Source organism: Cyprinus carpio, chromosome A24, assembly GCF_018340385.1.
Source record: "Cyprinus carpio isolate SPL01 chromosome A24, ASM1834038v1, whole genome shotgun sequence".
NCBI lineage: Eukaryota > Metazoa > Chordata > Actinopteri > Cypriniformes > Cyprinidae > Cyprinus > Cyprinus carpio.
This window is the reverse complement of record NC_056595.1, coordinates 15421895-15441703: the sequence shown is the minus strand read 5'-3', so window position 1 is coordinate 15441703 and position 19809 is coordinate 15421895. Positions and strand designations below refer to the sequence as shown.

Here is a 19809-nt window from a genome sequence, read left to right as displayed (position 1 = left end):
AAAAAAGTTTTGTCTTCATGAGGTATAAATAATACATTGCTAAAAAAAAGATATTGCAGCCATAATTGCTAATGAAAACAGACTCAACTAAAATGCTAAAAATTATTTTAGTATAAACATACATTGCCTGTGTATTATTGCCCCAGGAAATGCATGCAAGCACTCACACAAACACAGAAATAAAAGCTTTTCCATTTTTTTTTTTTAAACGCTTCCACTTTTATTGTCAGGATATTTGTTTCATGTAAAATATTTCATTACAATACAGTACAATGCATGTTCAATCTGCTGTCCACACAACTTTTGTCATGAAGTTTCAAGGCCAACCTTTCACGCATAACAGCCTTTCTGACAGCAAAATGGAAGTTGCTGACCTCTCCTAAAGTAAAAACCAAAACATTAAATTATTAACTACTAAAATCAAGTTTGTTGTTTCTTTTATACCTCCTTCTACCAGTATGATGCAGCAGGGGGCACTAGAGGTTCTCATTATGCTTCAGTCAGCAGCTCCAGCACAGAGAATTCGGTCCCCAGCAATGGGCTAAAAGAGTGAGTGCATGTGCATGTGTGTGTGTATAAGGGCAGACGGAGAGACAGACAGACTGACAAATGTCATTCTGTCTTTGCTGGCAGTCACATAGCAGCTTTGAGTCTTGGAGAGGCCAACGGATTTCAAAGTGAGGGCAAGAAGGACTGGGGCTAAAGAGGTTTGATGGTATGGTGGACCTCCACCTCACTCCAAACCAGTCTCACTGCATAGTGCAGCTGTTTAGTACCACATATTGAGAATGTTTGTTGCTTTTTTTTGTGTTTTTCTTTTTTTGTGAAGTATCACAGACTTGCAGCGAGGACTTGAACTATCACCAATGGAACAAATATCCGCTTTTCATCAGCTTTTTTTTTTTTCATTTGTTTTCACTTAGAGTCTATTATTTATTTCATTTTTTCTTTCTCCTTTTGTCAGCGGAGGACAATGTTGGCTGTATGATACGGTGATGTGTTGTTAGGTTACAGTTATTGTTCCTGCGGTGGAAATGCTGCACAGCAAAGCGCCCAGTGGGTGGGGCGGTTCGGCTCAGGTCCACACCCGCCTCCCTAAGTACATTCTCCCTGTTGGGCACTGTGAGAGGTGGGCGTGGCCTGACTCAGTAGCGGTGGGTCTGGTGTGAGTACTGTGGAGGCTGCTGGGAGGTAGAGGAGTATCCCATGCTGCTTTGGGGCAATGATGTGCTTGGTCCTGGGTTCTGGTAGGCAGCATGTGGATTGGAGCGCTGGAACACAGAAGAACAGCGTTCTGCATGCTTTAGAAGCAACACGTGATTGGAACTCTACAGAAAACAACTAAAACTCATGGGGTCTGACTGACTGTTTTTAAGACCTTTAAGTAGCACTTTGCTGCTCATGCATGCAGCAGCAAGCACTCAAGACACAAATGAATGCATTTAAATGGAAACTTTCAGGATCTAGATGAAAGAAAGCATTGAGGAAAATGGACTGAGAGGTTATCGCAACTAATAAACAAAAAAAAACAAAAGACAACACAAAATAAACACAAAAAAAACAAGAATAAAAATAAAAAAAAACATGACTGAAAGTACTAAATGAATAAATGGAAATATTTGCTTAAATCTGCTCAATTTCACAGATACAGTGCGGTTTAATCTTTTTCCTACACACACTATACATACATATACAAATATATTTTAAATTGATATAAAAAAAGTTATAATAAAACCTTTTTTCAGATAAATGCTGCACAAAAATCACAAATATATTAAGCAGCACAACTGTTTTCAACAATGATAATAATGAGAAAACTGTTATTTTGAATTCTAGTAATATTTCACAATTATAAAATTTTATTGTATTTTGACCAAATAAATGCAGCCTTGGTGAGCATAAGAGAGTTCTTTCAAAAACATTTAAAAAAATCTAAGGACAACAAAACTTTATAATATAAAAAAAAAAAAAAAAAAAAAAAAATAGGCAGGTAACTGACTACTGTAAATTGGACATTCATCAATTATTGTGGCTGATGGGCAACAGCCTGTTTGTTAAATACAATAAATAAATAAAGGTTTATGTTTATATGTGTTACCTGGTAATCTGAGGTCATGATCAGGCCACTTGAGGTAGTAGTGGGCGGAACCACTCTCACCTTCTTTAGAGGCGGGCCTTGTGCGTGGCTGTTGTCAGGGTTACCTGTGTGCCCCGCCCCATTGGTGTGGTTGTTCCCCTGCTGCTGCTGCTGGTTTTTCTGCAGTTGTAGGAGAGAAAGAAAACTACAATGCATAAATCTCAAATAAAAATTTAATCTAACTACATCATATGCTAATGAATCACAAATACTTGCTGAGAAAAGCCTCTAAATGGGTCAGTGGGCATGACTAAATGCATGATTAAAAAAAAAAAAAAACAGAGATACATTCACACTGACATAGAAATACTCAAAAAGCAGAAAAAACACATTTCCTACTTTATCTGCCTTGTCTTCCGGCTCCTCTTCTGTCAGGAATTCTCGTTTGGGATAAGGAATCTGGCAGCCAGCAAAGACACTAAACAAAACAGAGCTATTTTAAATATATCCTAAACAATATCTTATGTAAGTAGAGCACTGTGGTTGCCCTAATTTTAGTGTACAAATATTAAACATACAAAAATCCTAATCATAATTGTTCATGTCATGCAGAAAGCTGATTCTGCTTCTAAAATTACTCACTCAGACGTGGGTAAAGGCTCCTCCAGGAAGTATGAGTCTTGCATGGCCTGCTCAGATGTGATTCGGCGGATTGGGTCCATAGTAAGCAGCTTTTGCAGCTGAGAGGGAGTTCATAAAGTTAACAGTTGAATATGTGAGAACGGATAAATGAGATTTGCAATTCTATTCGCCCACTTACCAAGTGGAATGCTTTGCTGTCAGGTTTGACTTTATGTTTCTCCATATATTTTATAAGGCTGCAGTTAGTGTACCTACAGCAAGAGGAACAAATGCCATCAAATAAAAAACCCTTATTCGTATGACATTTTTACAGTCAAAGATGAAATCAAACTAACGTATTCCTCCTAAAGTCTTTCATCAACGTAGAGTGTTCCGGCATCTTCTTTATGTCCTCCCAGTCTTTATCTGAGAAGAAAATTAGATTCCAAAGATTATCAGGACAATTGACTGAAGCATTGTGAACTATTAACTGTAACTGCAAATATAAATATTTAAACAACAAATTTTCATTTGACAACAGTGTTATTTTAGCATTATTTGTATACTAAGTATTTGTTTAAATATTTCAAATTTGCCTTTTTTTTTATATTTTCAGTTTATATTTTAATTTTTGCATGAAAATGTTGTCATTAATCACTTAAAAATCTCTATTCGTCTTCGGAACACAATTTAAGATGTTTTGGATGAAAACCGGGAGGCATGTAACTGTCCCATAGACTGCCAAGTAAATAATCTCAAGGTCCACAAAATGTATGAAAGTCATCGTCAGAATACTCCATCTGCCATCAGACGTGCGATCTGGGTTATATGAAGCGACGGGAACACTTTTTGTAAGCGAAGACAAAACAAAACCAAAATAACGACTTTATGCAACAATTCCTTTGTCAACAATCTCCTCTGAGCATACGGTGATATGGAGAGACACAGAGGAGACTGTTGACATTGTTGAATAAAGTCGTTATTTTTGCCATATTCCATGTACAAAAACAGATCCCATCACTTCAAATAACACATACATAACTTCTGAAAATCAAATTGAGTATTCTGACGACAACTTTCATACCTCTTATGGACCTTGAGACTGTTATTTACTTGGCAGTCTATGGGACAGTCACAGGCCTCCCGGTTTTTATCCGAAATATCTTAAATTGTGTTCCGAAGTTGAATGAAGCTTTTATGGTTTGGAATGACATGGGGGTAAGTGATTAATGACAAAATTTTCATTTTGGGGTGGAGTATCCCTTTAAGTTTTAGTAATTTTATGTTTTTGTCATTTTTATTACCATCATTGTATTTTTTTCCCCTATTTGGCTATAATTTATTTTGTTAGTTTTGTTTTAGCGTTAGTAATTTAAACGTTAAGTTATTTCAGTTAAAGTACTAAATAAAATCATTAAGAGGAATCAGGACCTCATCCAGAATTGTTAATAATTCCATCCTTACACACACAGAACCTTGAATATTTAAACAACAAAAAGGTAATGATTTTTCCCTTCTGTGGATTGTTTCTGAAAGAGAAAATTACCTTTGACTCATAAAAAAGACACTGAGGTACCTGTATCAAAAATCTCATAGTCTCAAAGTTTTCACCGAATCGTCTAGATTTAAATGTCAAGTGGATGATGAATACCTGCAGGAAAGCCCATGACATTAAAGATCCGGTCCAGCTGATCGTGATGGTAAGGATTACTGGTCTTAATGTCCTCCTGTCGACAGTGGAAGATAGGCTCTGAGGTCAAAAGCTCAGCAAAGATACAGCCAATCGCCCAGATATCTGAGAAGGAGAGAGAAAGTCACCAAATGTAGAATACACTTTTTAAATGTGCATTTTCGCACACACACTCAAACAAACATCTCACCAATGGCTTTGGTGTAATGCCTGGCTCCCAGCAGCAGCTCCGGTGCTCTGTACCAGAACGTAACAACTACAGGATCCAGATCTGCTAAAGGCTTCAGTGGTGAGTTGAAGAGTCGGGCAAAACCCATATCAGCTGCACATAAGAGATCGAATTTTCAAAATGGTCATGATTGTGCATCAAAACACTCTGATGCACACATCTCTCTTCTTTTTGTCACAAGAGAAAGGAAACGAGCTGATGTCATACCTATCTTCACACGTCCTCTTTCAGGACCTTCTCCCATTACCAATATGTTGGCAGGTTTCTGTGGTGAAAGAGTCAAAGTTCAGAGCTGTAATACTTCCTCTCTCATTTCTCATTTCAGTGTGATAACTGATGCCGTAACTTCTTTCTTTTCTAAAACTTCTCTTTAGGATTTTGAAAACTTACCCTGCAGGAATAATTCTTTATAGGCATGAACGAGTATTTTGCAATATTTTTATCAGGGTCAAACACACACATACACACACACATAAATACATACACATATACACACACACACACACACACACACACATATATATATATATATATACACACACACACATATATATATAAATATATACACACACACACACACAGAACAGGATGTATTTTATTATATAATTTTTTTTAAAGTAAATACTGATACTAAATGAAGCTTGGTTCGATTAGCAAGAATTGATTTATATGTATTTAGAATTCATTCATGCATCGTTTGTCAACAGTGTTATTTTAGTGTTACGTAGAGGTATTTTTTTCTAAAATAGCCAATTTTTTTTTTAATTTAAGTTTTAGTAATTTTGTTATTTACTTTTAATTTGTGTTTAATTTTTTAAAAACATTTCTATTTACCTTTTTCTCATTTCTATTTTTTTTATTTTTCCATCTCATATTTTTATTTTATTTTATTAATTTTTTAATTCAAATACCAAAAACAAATTGTAATAGTTTAACTTTTAGTTAACCATAACAACACAGTTTGGCAAATAAGTTACATTTATTTTTTCTACAAATAACTAAATAAAATCAATACTCAAGACCAGCATTGTTAAATTATGTCCTGACATCTATTGTGACAAAAATATATTTAAAAAAAAATTATAAATGCTGCCACCTACTGGAAATTGTCATGGGTTTTTTAATAATCAGCCAAGTCAAATTAGCTACATCTGGATAGACATTAACTGTTCAATATAACACACTGAGCCTCACCAGGTCTCTGTGCAGGACCCAGTTGGCGTGCAAATAGTGGATGCCGTCCAGGATCTGGTAGAGCAAAGACTTTACCATCCCACGTGGCAGCTGAAGAGGCTTCTTATTGGCCTTGGAGGCTCTGTGGAACTTGATGATGTGCTACAAAGACACGTAGACCCTCAGCAAGATATGTACTGTATACAAACATTTCTCTGTGTGAGTGCATGAGCGTCTGACTATGTTACCCAGAGGTCATGTTCAGCGTAGTCAAAGAGAAGCCACACTTTGCGGTCTGCATGTGACAGGAAAACCTTCTGCAGTGAGATCACATTGGGGTGCTTCAGTTCACGCAGCAGCTGCAAGGAGCAAACAAGAACGAACTCACATGGGCGCGCATGCTGAGAGACAGACATAAGTACACAAAATCACTTCAGCCTGGAGTATGCTTATTAAAAGGATAGTTTGGCCAAAAATAAAAATTCTGTCATTGTTTATTCACCCTCCCTTTGTGTTGTTCCAAAGCTTTATGACTAAGGAAAACAAAAGCAGAAATTTTGAATAATGTGCCAGTTGCTCTTTTCCAAGCAACTACAATGAATGAGGACTCGAGTTTTGAGGCTTCAAAAGGACACAAAGCATCATAAAAGTGGTACATATGACTAATGAACTATATGCAACTATAGCAAATGTATGGCTGCGTCTGAAAACACATACTCTCTGACTAGGTACTTCTTTTAAATAAGTAACTAAAGTTGTTCCATATAGTATGAATATAATCTGGACATACTACATTCAACATGATGTCATTGTCATGTGATCTACCTGTGTCAGTTGCATCACTTCACTGCAATTCACAAATCCTCTCCCGTGGCCTCATGGGATAGCAAAGTGTCCACACTTCAGAATCTTGCTGGAAGTAGTATGTCAGCTGGGAAGTTTTTGGCTATTTTTTATAAATATAGTGAATTTGGACATACTACTCTGTTCGTCTAATATATTGTAGGGGAGCATGCGATTTCGGGTGCAGCCATTCAGCTGTTTTGTGAATTGGATCCCCTGAATCATTAACCCAAAACAATAGTTTGTTTATGAAACTGACAAAATTATTTCCAGCATGTCAAGGAAAGGTTCAATTTCAGTCTGTTTCTCACACAAAGATTTCAGCATAGGAGCAAAGTACTCACTCTTTTATGATATTTTAATTGTGCTTTTTTATCAATTCGGAGCGTGACAATTCTAGTTTTCATTCACTTTCATTATACTGAAGTCATATGGATTTGAAACAACAAATGTCATTATAAAAATAATGACAACTTTCGATTTTTAAGTGAACTATTCCTATATCTAAGTATATACACTTTCTGAAATATTCATTGAGCTAATAACAGTTAAAAGATTTTAACCCTCTAAAGTATCTACACGCTATAAATGTATTTCTAGGAACTTGTTTAACCAAGATGGCATGTGCCAGAGATACTTGAAGATCCTCTTGACAGGAACACGTTTAAATCTTGATATACTTACTGCTATCTCTCTGCAGGCAGACATAGAGATCCCTGTGCCTTCAATCTGCTTCAGAGCATAATCTCTATCATCCTTCCTGCAAATAGACATATCAGCATCCGCAATTACTCTTCAGTAAATACATTTTCCTAAATCTATACCTAAAGATCAAATTAAACCTCTTATGGAGTGAAATAATCCACTGGCAAAGACCCAGCAGAATTTTAAGCAATGATTTTGACTTTTTTTTTTATCACCAGCACACCTTCGAAAACTCATAAGTCTCTTGACAACTAACAGGAGGCAAGTGGGTAATGTTTAAATGAAGTCCTACAAATGCTTATAAAATCTCACAAAGCCCTGTCCAGTTTCTGGAGAACAAATTAGCTCTAAACCGATCATAAACAATCAGCTTCTATGGTGAACAAAAACATCTTTAAATGCTTAGGACCTTCAAGTGAGACTTTGGCTGCCAGGCAATCTGGACTTTAATAGCCCAGCTTTGGGTCTGTCTGATGGGTCTCACTTAATGCCAGGCACCTCAGAACCAACTTACAGCAGCCTAACTCATCAGCAGATCCATTCTTACTCTGCCAAGATAGTCTGCAATTGGTGTGAAATAAAGATAGCTGCACAAGAACCAAATAACCATCAGAAGTTAAAAATCAAATTCCCTGTGATAGCACTAAATACAATAAAGTCCTATGCAATTTGGGAGGAATGCTATTTCAGATGCCTCAATATGACCACCAGGGTTATTTTCTGTCCAGTTTTCCCACCAAAAAACACCAATACAAGTAAAATGTAGAATGGGCTTTTTAGATATTTTTTTTTAATTCCCCCAAGTCACAGCTCTACTTCCTAATCAATAAATGCAAAACTATTAGTCATGGTAATTTCATTTCTTTCCAAAAGTAATTAAATAAGAGTATTAACTGACACTGCAGCTGGAATTAGAAATGTAAGGCCCCATTAAATCAGTTTTATTCTTGTAATGGTATAATAAATGTTAATAATCAAAAAGGATGTTTAATGAATTGAATTCAATTATGAAAATAGGGCCCTATGAAAATTGTTCTCTTTTTTTCAGACATTCTGTTTTGTTGGTTTCAATTTTTCTGGATTTATGATTTAATACACATTTTTCAAAAATGGTGGTAATCAAGTAAATGCATAAAACGTTAACTTTTAATGAAGCTTTTCAAATATAGTCAAATGAAATTCAAACAATTCTTTAATTTATTTATTTTTTGACAAAGTGGTGCACAAGAGAGTTAACTGTTCCTGTTTAAATTGAAAAATTGTGATAGAGTGATATTCCTTAAAAAAGAATGTCTTTAAAAACGGTATTATTATTGTAGTTCTATTCTGTTCCATAGAAGTCTTTTTTGTGGTTTAATATTTACAAACACTAGTCCACATTGTGATTTGATTACAAATAGTTTACTTATGGTAAATTGTTCTTTTTTTATTTATTCATCCAAATTTTGAAAAATTTGGTGACATTCCATGTTATACAGTAAATTCCATTTTTATGACCGAATTCAGTGATTCCATCAGTGTTTTATGCACCACAAAAATCAAAGGACCATACAAATTCAGCAGACTATCATATGTGTGGCACAGTCTATTAGAGAGCCTGATAAATGACTTGGGTGTTTATAAATGATCTAATCCTAGAAAGGTTACACTTGTCATACTGTTATTCTCAGCCCTTTTATCATTGTGTTAGACGAGAATCATTTGTCCTTCTTTGGATGAAGAGCACAGTGTTTTTGTCTCTGATGGGAGAAAGTTTTGGAGAATATATTCCTATCGGCAAGTTCCCAAAAACATTGAGAGCACAAGAATTTCAACTCCCTTTTTTCCCCCAACAGACTTCTAATAAAACAGACCTCCCAATTCTCCTTCTCATCTGTATTTCAACGGTATATTCTACACCCATCGTCTTCTGTAAATATCAGAATATGAAAATCATTTCTGCATCACAACATTAGTTTTTTTTTTTTTATGACGACAAAAACATATTTTACAGAATTAGAGATGCTTTGTTATACACTGGCCTTAATTCATTGGAAGGCTATTGTTGACAAAAACCAATACGAAGCATGGCATGTCAAGGCTGTATTGATGTTATAACAACCTTTCATAATCCTCAACATCTGCTGTAATAAACTGGTAAGTGACACCACTTATGCAAGTCACTTATGCAACCAGTGCAATTGCAGAGATACTTTAATAAGGCAGCAGAAGAGAAGTAGAAACCTGAAAAGGCTAAAAAGATCCTCTTCTAAACCTGTGCAGGGGACCCTGATCTCCACTGTAAAATCTCAAAAGTGACCTCAATCACACCAGCAACAATGGATTCAGATGTCCACATGAAATTGGGAGACTAATGATATCTCCACACAGATGATGTGCCAAACGCATTGGAAGGGAACAGCAACAAAAAATTGAGGCTATAAATGTAACGTTTAAATATGAAATTATAGGTAAGATTCCATTTGTTAACATGAACTAACAATGACAAATATTACTAAAGCATCTCTAATAACAATTAAAGAAAGTGAGCTAACATTAACAAAGAACAGTAAATGAACATTAACAAAGATTAAAAAATACCATAAAAAATGTATCACTCATTGTTAGTCAATGCATTAACAAAAGGCCATTATTGCAAAGTGTTACCAAATTAAACAGAAACATTACAGTCTAAATAAAATATTTAACTATTAATTAGAATTCTCTGCCACGACACAGGCAACATATAAGGCTGCTATAATGCTATTCACATAGAATGTAAAGCAGCATCAGAGCCTCCTTTTATACTAGAGACGCTGATTTTATGCAATGTTGTGTATTTTGGAGCAGCAGTTTAGACAGCTGCTTAAAGATGCCTTTAAGAAAGTGTAGTTTTTGTTAATGGTTAATACCATTTTCATTATGACGATGAAAAAACACATGATGTTGCAAATCTAAACCTGCATCAAATGCACCTGTATAAGCTCGTCACTCACACTCGTGCCTGCTGACGTACATTCACAATCCCCTCAAAATAAGCCTCCGCTGAAACTGTGAGCTGTGCATAATGCATATCAACCTCTCTCTGAAGACAAGAGACGCGTCTCTCTAAAACACCGGGCCGAGGGCGGAGGACACACGGTCTGTTTTGGTTTCTGAGAGCAGAACGCGACGGCAGCGCAGGCCTCATATCGCTGCACAAGTCCACCCTGCAAACTCACCCATCTTTCCTCTTTGCTTTGTAAACATGGCCATAAGTCCCCCGTCCAACTTTGCATCCCTCGTACTCAAAGAGATCCTCGACTCGTTCTCTCTCGCCGGTGAGCTTCACTTTGAAATCATAGTCCATTTTCACCGTTATTCCGGGGATCCGGGATGTGGCTTCCCTTTAAAGCGCCGCTGGGGAGGCAACTTACTTCAAGCCCCGTTTAGACAATTAGTTGCCTTCCCTCGCGTCGCTTTTCAGCTCAACTAAAGAGTCCACATTTACCGCGAGCAATTACGCGCGGCTGAGACGGCGTATGAAGTACGTGTGCTTTTGATCTTACAAAAAGTGCAGAGTGTTATTGGACTATCGGTTGCTTTCTTTGATATTTCTGTGCAACTGCGCCGCTCAGCCGGTATCTCACCCGGGAGAGTTGAGCGTCCACGTACGGTAATGTCGCAAAACGTCGTGAACGGCACTTGCAACCACACAGACGGCGAGGAATGGGCTTTGTGGCGCACCACGTGGATTTTAACTCTTTACTAAAGAGTGCTTTTGTTTTTCAGTTTTATGCTTATGTACATTTTATTTATTTATTTATTTATTTTTTGCATTTTAACATAAAATACATAGAGGAATGTACAAAATGTAATTAATAACAAATTCACATACTGTAACTGGTTTAATTATGCAAACAATAAAATATAGCTAAAAAAACAAAATATGCTTATTTTATCAATAACTATCGATATAATATTTATTATGTATTTGAAGTAAATATATCTAGATAAATAAACACATTCCCAACTCTTTTATAAAATAAGCATTTCATTGCTCACAAAAATGTCATCCATCCTCTCACTGTTACTGTGTTTTGTTTTTAGTTTTTTACCTTTATTAACCCTCTTCAAATAACAAACATTATCAGTGTTAAACAAAACACACACCCGCAAACATATATAATTCTTTCATATAATAGTTACTGTCATGTATAAAAGCAAATGAACCTTAATAACATTATTACATTATAACATTATATAATAAAATCGAAAATAGATACATATTGCGCTGATTAAAATGTACAGAATTTTAGAGAGAGAATTTTTCATATATTCTCAGGGGCATTCTCTCTGAGGAGGAAAGGGAGGCAGTGCCTCCTCGAAATACTGGATGAGAAAAAAATTCATAGTACAAAAATAAAACTAGAAAAAGTGTATAAATCACTCATTTTTCTAAAGAAACATTGTCCAACAGCGACACCAGCAGGTAAAGTAACAGCGGGAGTCGCCTCCCCTGAGCCCACTGAGTTTTAACAAACCCCCTAAAAGAGACAAGATAGTCTTTGCATGGCCTGAAATATTACTCGTATCCAAAATGAGGCGATGTGAACATTATGGAGCGCTAAACACCTAAGTCCCTTTCAAGGATATTTTTAGTCTTTGTAAATGCTCTCATGCAGTGTTTGTTTCATTTATACTGGAAGCCATACAGAAAGTACAAAACGGCCTCATACAAGTAATAACTTTTTTTTTTATTATTATTATTATTCTTTATTATGATGATTATTTTTTTATTGCAGGAAAACACAAATACAATAAGGCAATACAAAATCTTAAGAAGATCCAAAAGAACAGAGCACAACACTAAATGGAAAAAAAAAGAAAAGAAAAAAATGATTTATGATGTGCCTGGAAAGCCCTGGACAAAGGCATCCGGCTGTGGTTATAAGAAGAATAAAAAGCAGAAACGTTTTGACTGATGAAACGTGAAGACAATAATAACACGATTGTGACAATACATGGTTTATATTTTTCCAAGTCATCTTCAGATAACAAATAAATAAAGTATATGAAAAATGCAATGCTAATTGACATATAATTTATTACAGTAGCCTTTAGAAACTATAAAATATATTTTCTGCTTTATTCTGTGATTAAAAAAATCGCAAAAAAAAGTGTTTGTAGTATATAAATCAATCATAAAATATTCATTAGGAAAATATAGGAAAAATAGAATACAAATGATTGGTTATTGAGTAAGAGTATAAAAGCAAGAAATAAGAAAATAATAACAATAATAATAATAGAACCAATTACACACAAAAAAAGTTTAGTGAGTAATCATCTTGGTGAAATTTAAAGTAAATCTCAGTGTCTGTGACAATATTTACCTAGCTTTGATCACTAATCCAAAAATTTCAAAATAGTTAAAAGATAACTATTAAAACGAATAGCTGAACATAAGTTCACAAATAAAATATTGTTTGTGTGTGTGTGTGTGTGTGTGTGTATAAATATATATATATGTGTGTGTGTGTGTGTGTGTGTGTGTGGCGTGTGTGTATAAATAAATAAATAATATATATCTATATCTATATATATATATGTGTGTGTGTGTGTGTGTGTGTGTGTGTGTGTGTGTGTGTGTGTGCGCGCGTGTGTGTATAAATAAATATATATATAATATATATGTGTGTGTGTGTGTGTGTGTGTGCGTGTGTATAAATATATATATATATATATATATATAGTGTGTGTGTGTGTGTGTGTGTGTGTGTGTGTGTGTGTGTGTGCGTGCGTGTGTGTGTGTAATAAGTGCATTATAGAGTTGTTATTGCTGTATAACTGTGGGAACTGGTCTTGCGCACATGGTAGTTGTCCGGACAGTTTTCTGTGTGGCTCCGTTGGTCCCATCTTGGCTACATTGTAATCAGAGCGGAGAGGAAAGAGAGCTCGTCCATATTACAGCTGCTGTTTCAGGTACTTACATATCTATTACTACCTCCGTTTCTTTATTTTGTTCTCATTTTGGACAGTGCTATTACATTTCGTATTTTCTGTTGCATTCTTGTGTCAGTGACATTTTCCCCTCATCCTGTCAAAATAATGATCTAAACCTTTCATTGGCCCACAGTTAGCTTGTCAGCAATCTGTCGACACCATCAAAGGTGTTGCGCATTTAAAATGACAGCTCGCTCCGCCGCATGGTTTGCGTTTGCCCGGTGACAGACGATGGTGACAGTTTAATGACAAATTTCAGTCGTGAATTTCATCCTGTGTAGAGTGCTAGCCCAGGCTTTTTATTGTCTCTGGGATAGGTTGCTAGCTGACACGGAGCCCGACTTTTTCTTTGTCATGTCCCTCCTTTAACCGATGCTGAGTGGATAGTCTGGCTGTCAGTCATCGCTTCTCGGATGCTGATTGGTTGTGAGGCTGACAGCCCAGTTTTGGTGCCTGTCTTGTTCTGCGGTGCTGTCTGTGGCCTACTGTATTATACCAGAGCATTAATACTATTTAAAATGATTGAGGTGTCATTCAAATGAATTAATTTGACGCTATTGTCAACGTCCCTTGGCTCTCGGTGTGTTTTGACCTGTGTCAAAGCGGTTTTGCTTCCATACTGGGATTTACGGATTGCTTTTCTGAGTCGTTCATTTTGTAGTGCTGTCTCCTAATGGTGGATATGTTTTTATGCAGAAGTTTATGCTTCAGACTCTCCTTACATATATCCACGATATTTTGAGTACATTTTCTTGCTGTCTCAACTTAATTGTTTATATGTGGAGCTGGTTTGCATATTAATAGAGACCATGATTTCATACGAGTAAACTGATTATTGTCAGATTCTAGAGTGATTTATATATATATATATATATATATATATATATATATATATATATTATATATATATATTGTCTTGTCTTCATGTTTTAATTGAAGATGAATAGTTGACAGTTGAGATATTTTAGGGAAATTATCATGTCCTATAATCCTTTTTTTTTTTTTACATATTCTTTGATACTTATTGTTCATGCAGTTTTAATTACCTACATGGCATTGTATTCTTAAAAATTAATTTACCACCACAGAACCAAAGCTGATTAAACTGGAAGAACTGGTGACCAGTTACAAGACCACAAATTTTACACATTCCCTTATTAACTGAAATATTAATGTTGATAAGAAAAGTCCTGAGAAGGAAAAGCTACACATAGCTGAACAGAACAGAGATAAAGCCGTAACTGGGCAGCTTAAGTATCTATTGAACAATTGTTGTGATTTTTTTTTATCTTGTAATGTCTGTGAGCAGCGGTTTCTGTGGTGATGGACCCTCCCGGCGGCCGAGACGAGCGGCATCGTCAAGCGGAGCGGCTTCGGCGGGAGGAGGCATACTATCACTTCATTAATGAACTGAGTGAGGAGGAATACAGACTAATGAGAGACAGCAATCTACTGGGAACACCTGGTGAGAACACACCGAACCCGTCCGTATGCAAAGATGCATGTAGTTTACACATACACAGCGAAATATTATAAAATGTAAGGCATGAGGAAGTACAAATTTCCAAACCTAGCCTTTTACTTACATGAACAATAGATGGATATTAAATAAGGTGCGTGTTTGTTTGATTACAGGTGAAGTCACAGCAGAGGAGCTGAGGCAGCGTCTTGATGGTGCAAAAGAGCGAGTGTCATCTCAGCCACGCCCTGAAACCCACCCACAGAGCAGTGAGGCAGAGGGCAGTAGTGGTAAGGACGTAAAGGGATGGTTCTGAATTATGCTGCTCAGCTTTAGAAATAATTTTAATTAAAATGATCAGCTGGTTTTGTGTGCAATAAACACCTTCACAATGCAATTAGAAAACAATTCAGGATGCATCTGCATTTTTTAGCAACAGTGCAGGGGCATAAATCTTGGGGTTAAGGTTGTGATGATATACAGCCTTATGCAGCCATAGTAAAACATGTATGATCTGACCCACTAATTGAAAAAGAAGGAAGAGGGCATAAATGTAATGTCAAAATTAACTTAAACTTTGTTGTTGTCAGTCCATGTTTGTGATTCTTGTGAATGTTAACTACCGTAATCTGCTACAATTTGTTGAAATATTTTTGAAAAAAGGCAATTGAATGCATGTTGTTGAATGAAAGTAGTCAAGGAACCAAAGTAGGTTGTGCAAGTAGAAACAAGCCAAATAAAAGAAAATTGTTTTCTTTACTTACCCTTTTATTCATCAGTATTAATATTTAATATTTAATTAGAAATTGGTAATATATAATATTGATGAATCATTTTTTCTTTTCCAGGTGCAGTCGAGACAGGTGCAGAGACGTCTAATGGAGACTCCCTGTTGGAATGGCTGAACACCTTCCGGCGCACAGGAAATGCCACGCGTAGCGGGCAGAGCGGAAACCAAACATGGCGTGCCGTCAGCCGCACCAACCCCAACAGCGGCGAGTTCCGTTTCAGTCTTGAGATCAACATCAACCACGAGCAACCCGAGCCTGGAGAACACAGCGACACCCCTGACCCGACCGATCTTTCAATGCCTCCTCCTCCTCCTCCTCCTCCTCCTCCCCCAGTGTCGTCTGCCTCTGCACCCACGACCCCTTACAACCCCTCAAGGTCTGCACCTTACTCACTTCAACCCCCCACGTCGTACTCTACAGCCAGGCCCACCCTGGGAAGGAGGGCCCCGGTGCGCCGCACTCGTAGTAGCACGGCTCCACCTGTAACGCCACCTCTGACCTCACAGGCTCCTCCCACAGCTCTAAGAAGGAACTTGCCTTCTTTGCTAAGCTCTCCTCCTCCACAGGCTCCACTCGCCTTTCAGTCACAAGAGCAGGATGGGGATGCTGTAAGGGGTCAAATACAGGTCACAACCTCCTCAGTTAATGCAGGGGAGGGGCAGAATGGAAATGAAGGCCCAGACTGCCCCACCGCTCTGCCTCAGTCCAGCCCCCAGGTGGAGCCAGCTGCCCGTGAGCCACGAAACAGTAGGACTCGTTCACGTGGTCGCGTGCGCAGGGCAACAGGAGCAGGTGGGGTATTGTCTCGTTCTTCGAGACGTAGCCGCTCCCCCCTGGACAGAAACCCTGCCTCCAGCGTTAGCCCCACCCATAGCAGCAGTGCCACCCCAGTGGAGTCCACCGGAAGTACCGCTGTTGCTATGGAGATGGGCGAGGCCGCTGTAGAGCCAGCTGCTCCTACGGATACTCCGGAGGCTGGTGAGGAAGAGGGGGAGACGCCTGTATCAGGTGCCGGAGGTGTGCGGCGCCACCCCACGATCATGCTGGACCTCCAGGTTCGGCGCATCAGGCCGGGCGAGAACCGGGACAGGGACAGCATTGCCAGTCGCACTCGCTCTCGTGCTCGGGCCGCTGAGAACACAGTCACCTTCGAGAGCGACAGCGGTGGCTTTCGTCGAACCATCTCACGCTCAGAGCGTGCGGGAATCCGCACATACGTTAGCACTATACGCATACCGCTGCGACGCATTTCCGAGACGGGCCTTGGTGAGCCCAGCTCCATGGCGCTAAGATCGATCCTGCGCCAGATCATGACAGGCTTTGGTGAGCTCAGTTCCCTCATGGAGACGGAAGCGGACTCGGAGACAGCTACGCCCAACCAGGACTCCACTTCTGCTGGTGGAGCCCAGGTGTACCACGTTGGTAGTGGTGAGGGCGGTGTGGCCCATAGCGGAGTGGAATTGCCTCGAGAAGGTTTAGTGACAGGAGAGGAGGAAGGACAAGTGCGGGTGAGCAGGACTGGGACCGAGGGACGACCTAGCAGCAGGGACACTAATAGCTTGGTGGAAAATGGGACTTTGCCCATCTTAAGGCTGGCGCACTTTTTCCTTCTCAATGAAGATGAAGATGAGGAGCACCCAAGGGGCCTCACCAAAGAACAGATCGACAATCTGGTGACACGCACTTATGGTCAGGTCAACCTGGAGGGCGAGCTGGGCCGCGCTTGCAGCGTCTGCATCAACGAGTACGCTCAGGGCAACAAGCTGCGCCGCTTGCCCTGCGCCCACGAGTTCCACATCCACTGCATCGACCGCTGGCTATCTGAAAACAACACCTGCCCCATCTGCAGGCAGCCTATTCTGTCCAGCCATCAGGAATGATGTCAGGCTGTAGCTATCAATCAACAGACTGAACAACTGACTTTTGTTCCACCATCGGTGGCACCTGTATATAGTGCTTCAATGTTTTCATTCTCTGAGATCCATTGTATTCAAGCTAAAGGTAGAACCAAAAGCAGAAAAAGACTATAATGCAGAGATTTAACAAAGCTTTATTTTTTTAGACTCCTTTCGTTTTCATCTCTTCCTCTTCTTTCATTCTACATTATTCTTTGCATACATATTAACAGACGGTGTGACTAACTCGGACAGAGTTAGGAATGTTAGCTTCAGCTAAAGGTGTGGTTACATTTACTGCTATTTGGCGAATTTTTGTGGGCAAAATCCAGTCATTTCAATGTGTATCCATGTGATCGGGAATTTTGTGTGAGGGCGAACAATTTCCTCATGTAGAGTTTGCAGTGGATTCACATTGGCAACTCATTCACTGCACTGACCAACAGAAAGCAGCTTGGTTTGGAAGTAACTTCTCTGTGAGCTGTGCTTCATACATCACTACACTATTAACAATAGAACCTGGATCTTTTTTGCCTGTGAAATTTCACCAAAATATAACTAATGCAACTGCACCTTAATTCTATCTCACTCACGAACTTTAAGTTTGGTGGTTTCAAAAAATGGATAGACCTCTTAAACCTCTTTAAAGACATGTAAATATATGAATGTCTGTGTTTTCAGTTTTAACGGTAAGACATACTCCAGAAAGAACCGTACACTGGTTCATTCGCTTTTTCAAAAGGAACCTTTACTTTTAAGCGCTTGCAGAGAAATCCACCGGTTTTGAAGCTCTATGAGTCCTCCATGTAAATGCTCCTTAATGTTGGGCAGTGTTATTTTAAATGCGTTTTCAATCAAAGCAGGTTTTTAGTGTGTTTTTATGGGTTCGATAAGAATAGTCACGGGATATGAATGATGCATCTGGTCGTAGATGAATTTGTTGCTGAAATTCCATCGCTGAAATGCATCTGCATCTTTATACTATAGGAAATGGCAACGAGCAACTCCACAAACACTACAGAACTCAATTTTTAAGCGTGGCCATTATTTTCCTTGTGGACTAAATATGCTTCCCACTTTGAGTGTCATTACATTTCTAATGAGAACAAGCCATTTGCATTTGAATAAACATTTCGGAGTGCCAATCGGATTATATGATATTGTATGAGCTAGTAAGTGCATGTTTGATTTGTACCGGCGTATAAACCCCTGCACATAGTTCACAATGTTTTAATGAAAAGCTGAAATTGATTATCACTTAAAAGCACTTGTCAGCCGCTGCACTATAAGGCAGTACATTCAAGCCTGTCATAGGCCAGACTTCTTCCAGGGTGATGCAATGATAAAAGAAGGCAATGAAAGATACTGAATTGTGATTAAGTATTGTTATGTTTTCCTACTTTTACCCTTCACGTTTAGCTGTTTTTGTAGTTTTTCTCATAACATGCTCTGTACCGCACACATATGTTCTGCCCTACTTACCTTCCCTCAGTATTTTACCGTACAAAGGTTTCACTTATGGCCTTCTCTGAAAGCCCTGTTCGCTCTGAATTACCATTTTGTACCCTTCATGCAGTGTTGCTCGTTCCCCATGTGAGGCAGAGCGTGAAGTAGGACTTCTGATTGAATGATTATGAATGTAGTGGTACCTTGCTTCTTTCCAAGGTACACTTTTCCTCAATGTACAATAGATGTCTGCTTATGTTTCAGGATCTCGATTAAAACAAAGACAGAGTCTGTTATTCAACACCTGTCCTCGATGTTATTGGTTTCTTGTATACTAAAATATCCCTTTATTTTGTCTGTATGTTGTGAGGATGTGTGTACGTTCTGTAAGAAGTGTGAATTGTAAGTATGCGTGTAGCAAATGCGTGTGTATACTGCTGAATGGATCAGAATGGTTTTCGAGCTGTTGTGTATCTGCGAGTGGGGGATCTTTGGCCGTGAAGTTTAGATATTTAATGATGAAAAATTGACATCATTGAGCTATGACTATGTATTGTTATAATGTGATGCTAAAACAGAAGAATATGTATTCTGTTACTATGTAATAAAATAAATTGCATTTTTTCTTCTCTGCTCCCTAACAATGGAATGATAGGCATGTTTTGTTATTCCTTTCTAGCAAACAAATAGGGTTTTCATACACTGGAAAAAAAAGTCATTCAAATGTCTGGGATCAGAAAGTTTTTTTTTTTTTGGATTAATATTTTTATTCAGCAAGGATTCATTAAAATGATCACAACTGACAGGAAAGACATTTATGTTGTTATAAAATACTATAAAATAAAAGCTGTTCATTTGAACTTTGTATACATCAAAAATATATAAAAATAATAATAAATAAATAAATAAATAATGG

At 38.1% G+C, this 19809-nt stretch overlaps 2 protein-coding genes across 2 annotated transcripts; one reads left to right on the top strand and one right to left on the bottom strand.

The window, feature by feature from the left end:
- Positions 1-194: 194 nt before the first annotated feature.
- LOC109053058 (cyclin-dependent kinase 8) lies at positions 195-11028 on the bottom strand. The gene is made up of 13 exons (XM_019070489.2): positions 10539-11028; positions 7318-7393; positions 6039-6149; positions 5812-5952; positions 4825-4882; positions 4579-4710; positions 4350-4493; positions 3055-3124; positions 2898-2970; positions 2720-2817; positions 2477-2555; positions 2099-2257; positions 195-1271 (listed from the first exon to the last, which is right to left on the bottom strand). The coding sequence occupies exons 1-13, from the start codon at positions 10664-10666 to the stop codon at positions 1146-1148; spliced, it is 1395 nt and encodes a 464-aa protein (XP_018926034.1). The 5' UTR covers positions 10667-11028; the 3' UTR covers positions 195-1145.
- A 2129-nt stretch (positions 11029-13157) lies between these two features.
- On the top strand, positions 13158-19539 carry LOC109064579 (E3 ubiquitin-protein ligase RNF6). The gene is made up of 4 exons (XM_019081625.2): positions 13158-13281; positions 14612-14767; positions 14938-15051; positions 15610-19539. Exons 1-4 carry the CDS (start codon positions 13170-13172, stop codon positions 17430-17432), a joined length of 2205 nt encoding a protein of 734 aa, XP_018937170.2. The 5' UTR covers positions 13158-13169; the 3' UTR covers positions 17433-19539.
- Positions 19540-19809: the final 270 nt, after the last annotated feature.

What these genes read in the sequence shown, in the direction of transcription:
- LOC109053058 (XM_019070489.2), bottom strand. Translation starts at nt 10,666, where the DNA reads ATGGACTATGATTTCAAAGTGAAGCTCACCGGCGAGAGAGAACGAGTC. An exon ending in ACGCTGAACATGACCTCTGG is followed by an intron (nt 5,953 to 6,038) that starts GTAACATAGTCA and finishes GTGTCTTTGTAG; the next exon opens with CACATCATCAAGTTCCACAG. An exon ending in GGGTCCTGCACAGAGACCTG is followed by an intron (nt 4,883 to 5,811) that starts GTGAGGCTCAGT and finishes CTTTCACCACAG; the next exon opens with AAACCTGCCAACATATTGGT.
- LOC109064579 (XM_019081625.2), top strand. Translation starts at nt 13,170, where the DNA reads ATGGTAGTTGTCCGGACAGTTTTCTGTGTGGCTCCGTTGGTCCCATCT. An exon ending in TATTACAGCTGCTGTTTCAG is followed by an intron (nt 13,282 to 14,611) that starts GTACTTACATAT and finishes GTCTGTGAGCAG; the next exon opens with CGGTTTCTGTGGTGATGGAC. An exon ending in CAATCTACTGGGAACACCTG is followed by an intron (nt 14,768 to 14,937) that starts GTGAGAACACAC and finishes GTTTGATTACAG; the next exon opens with GTGAAGTCACAGCAGAGGAG.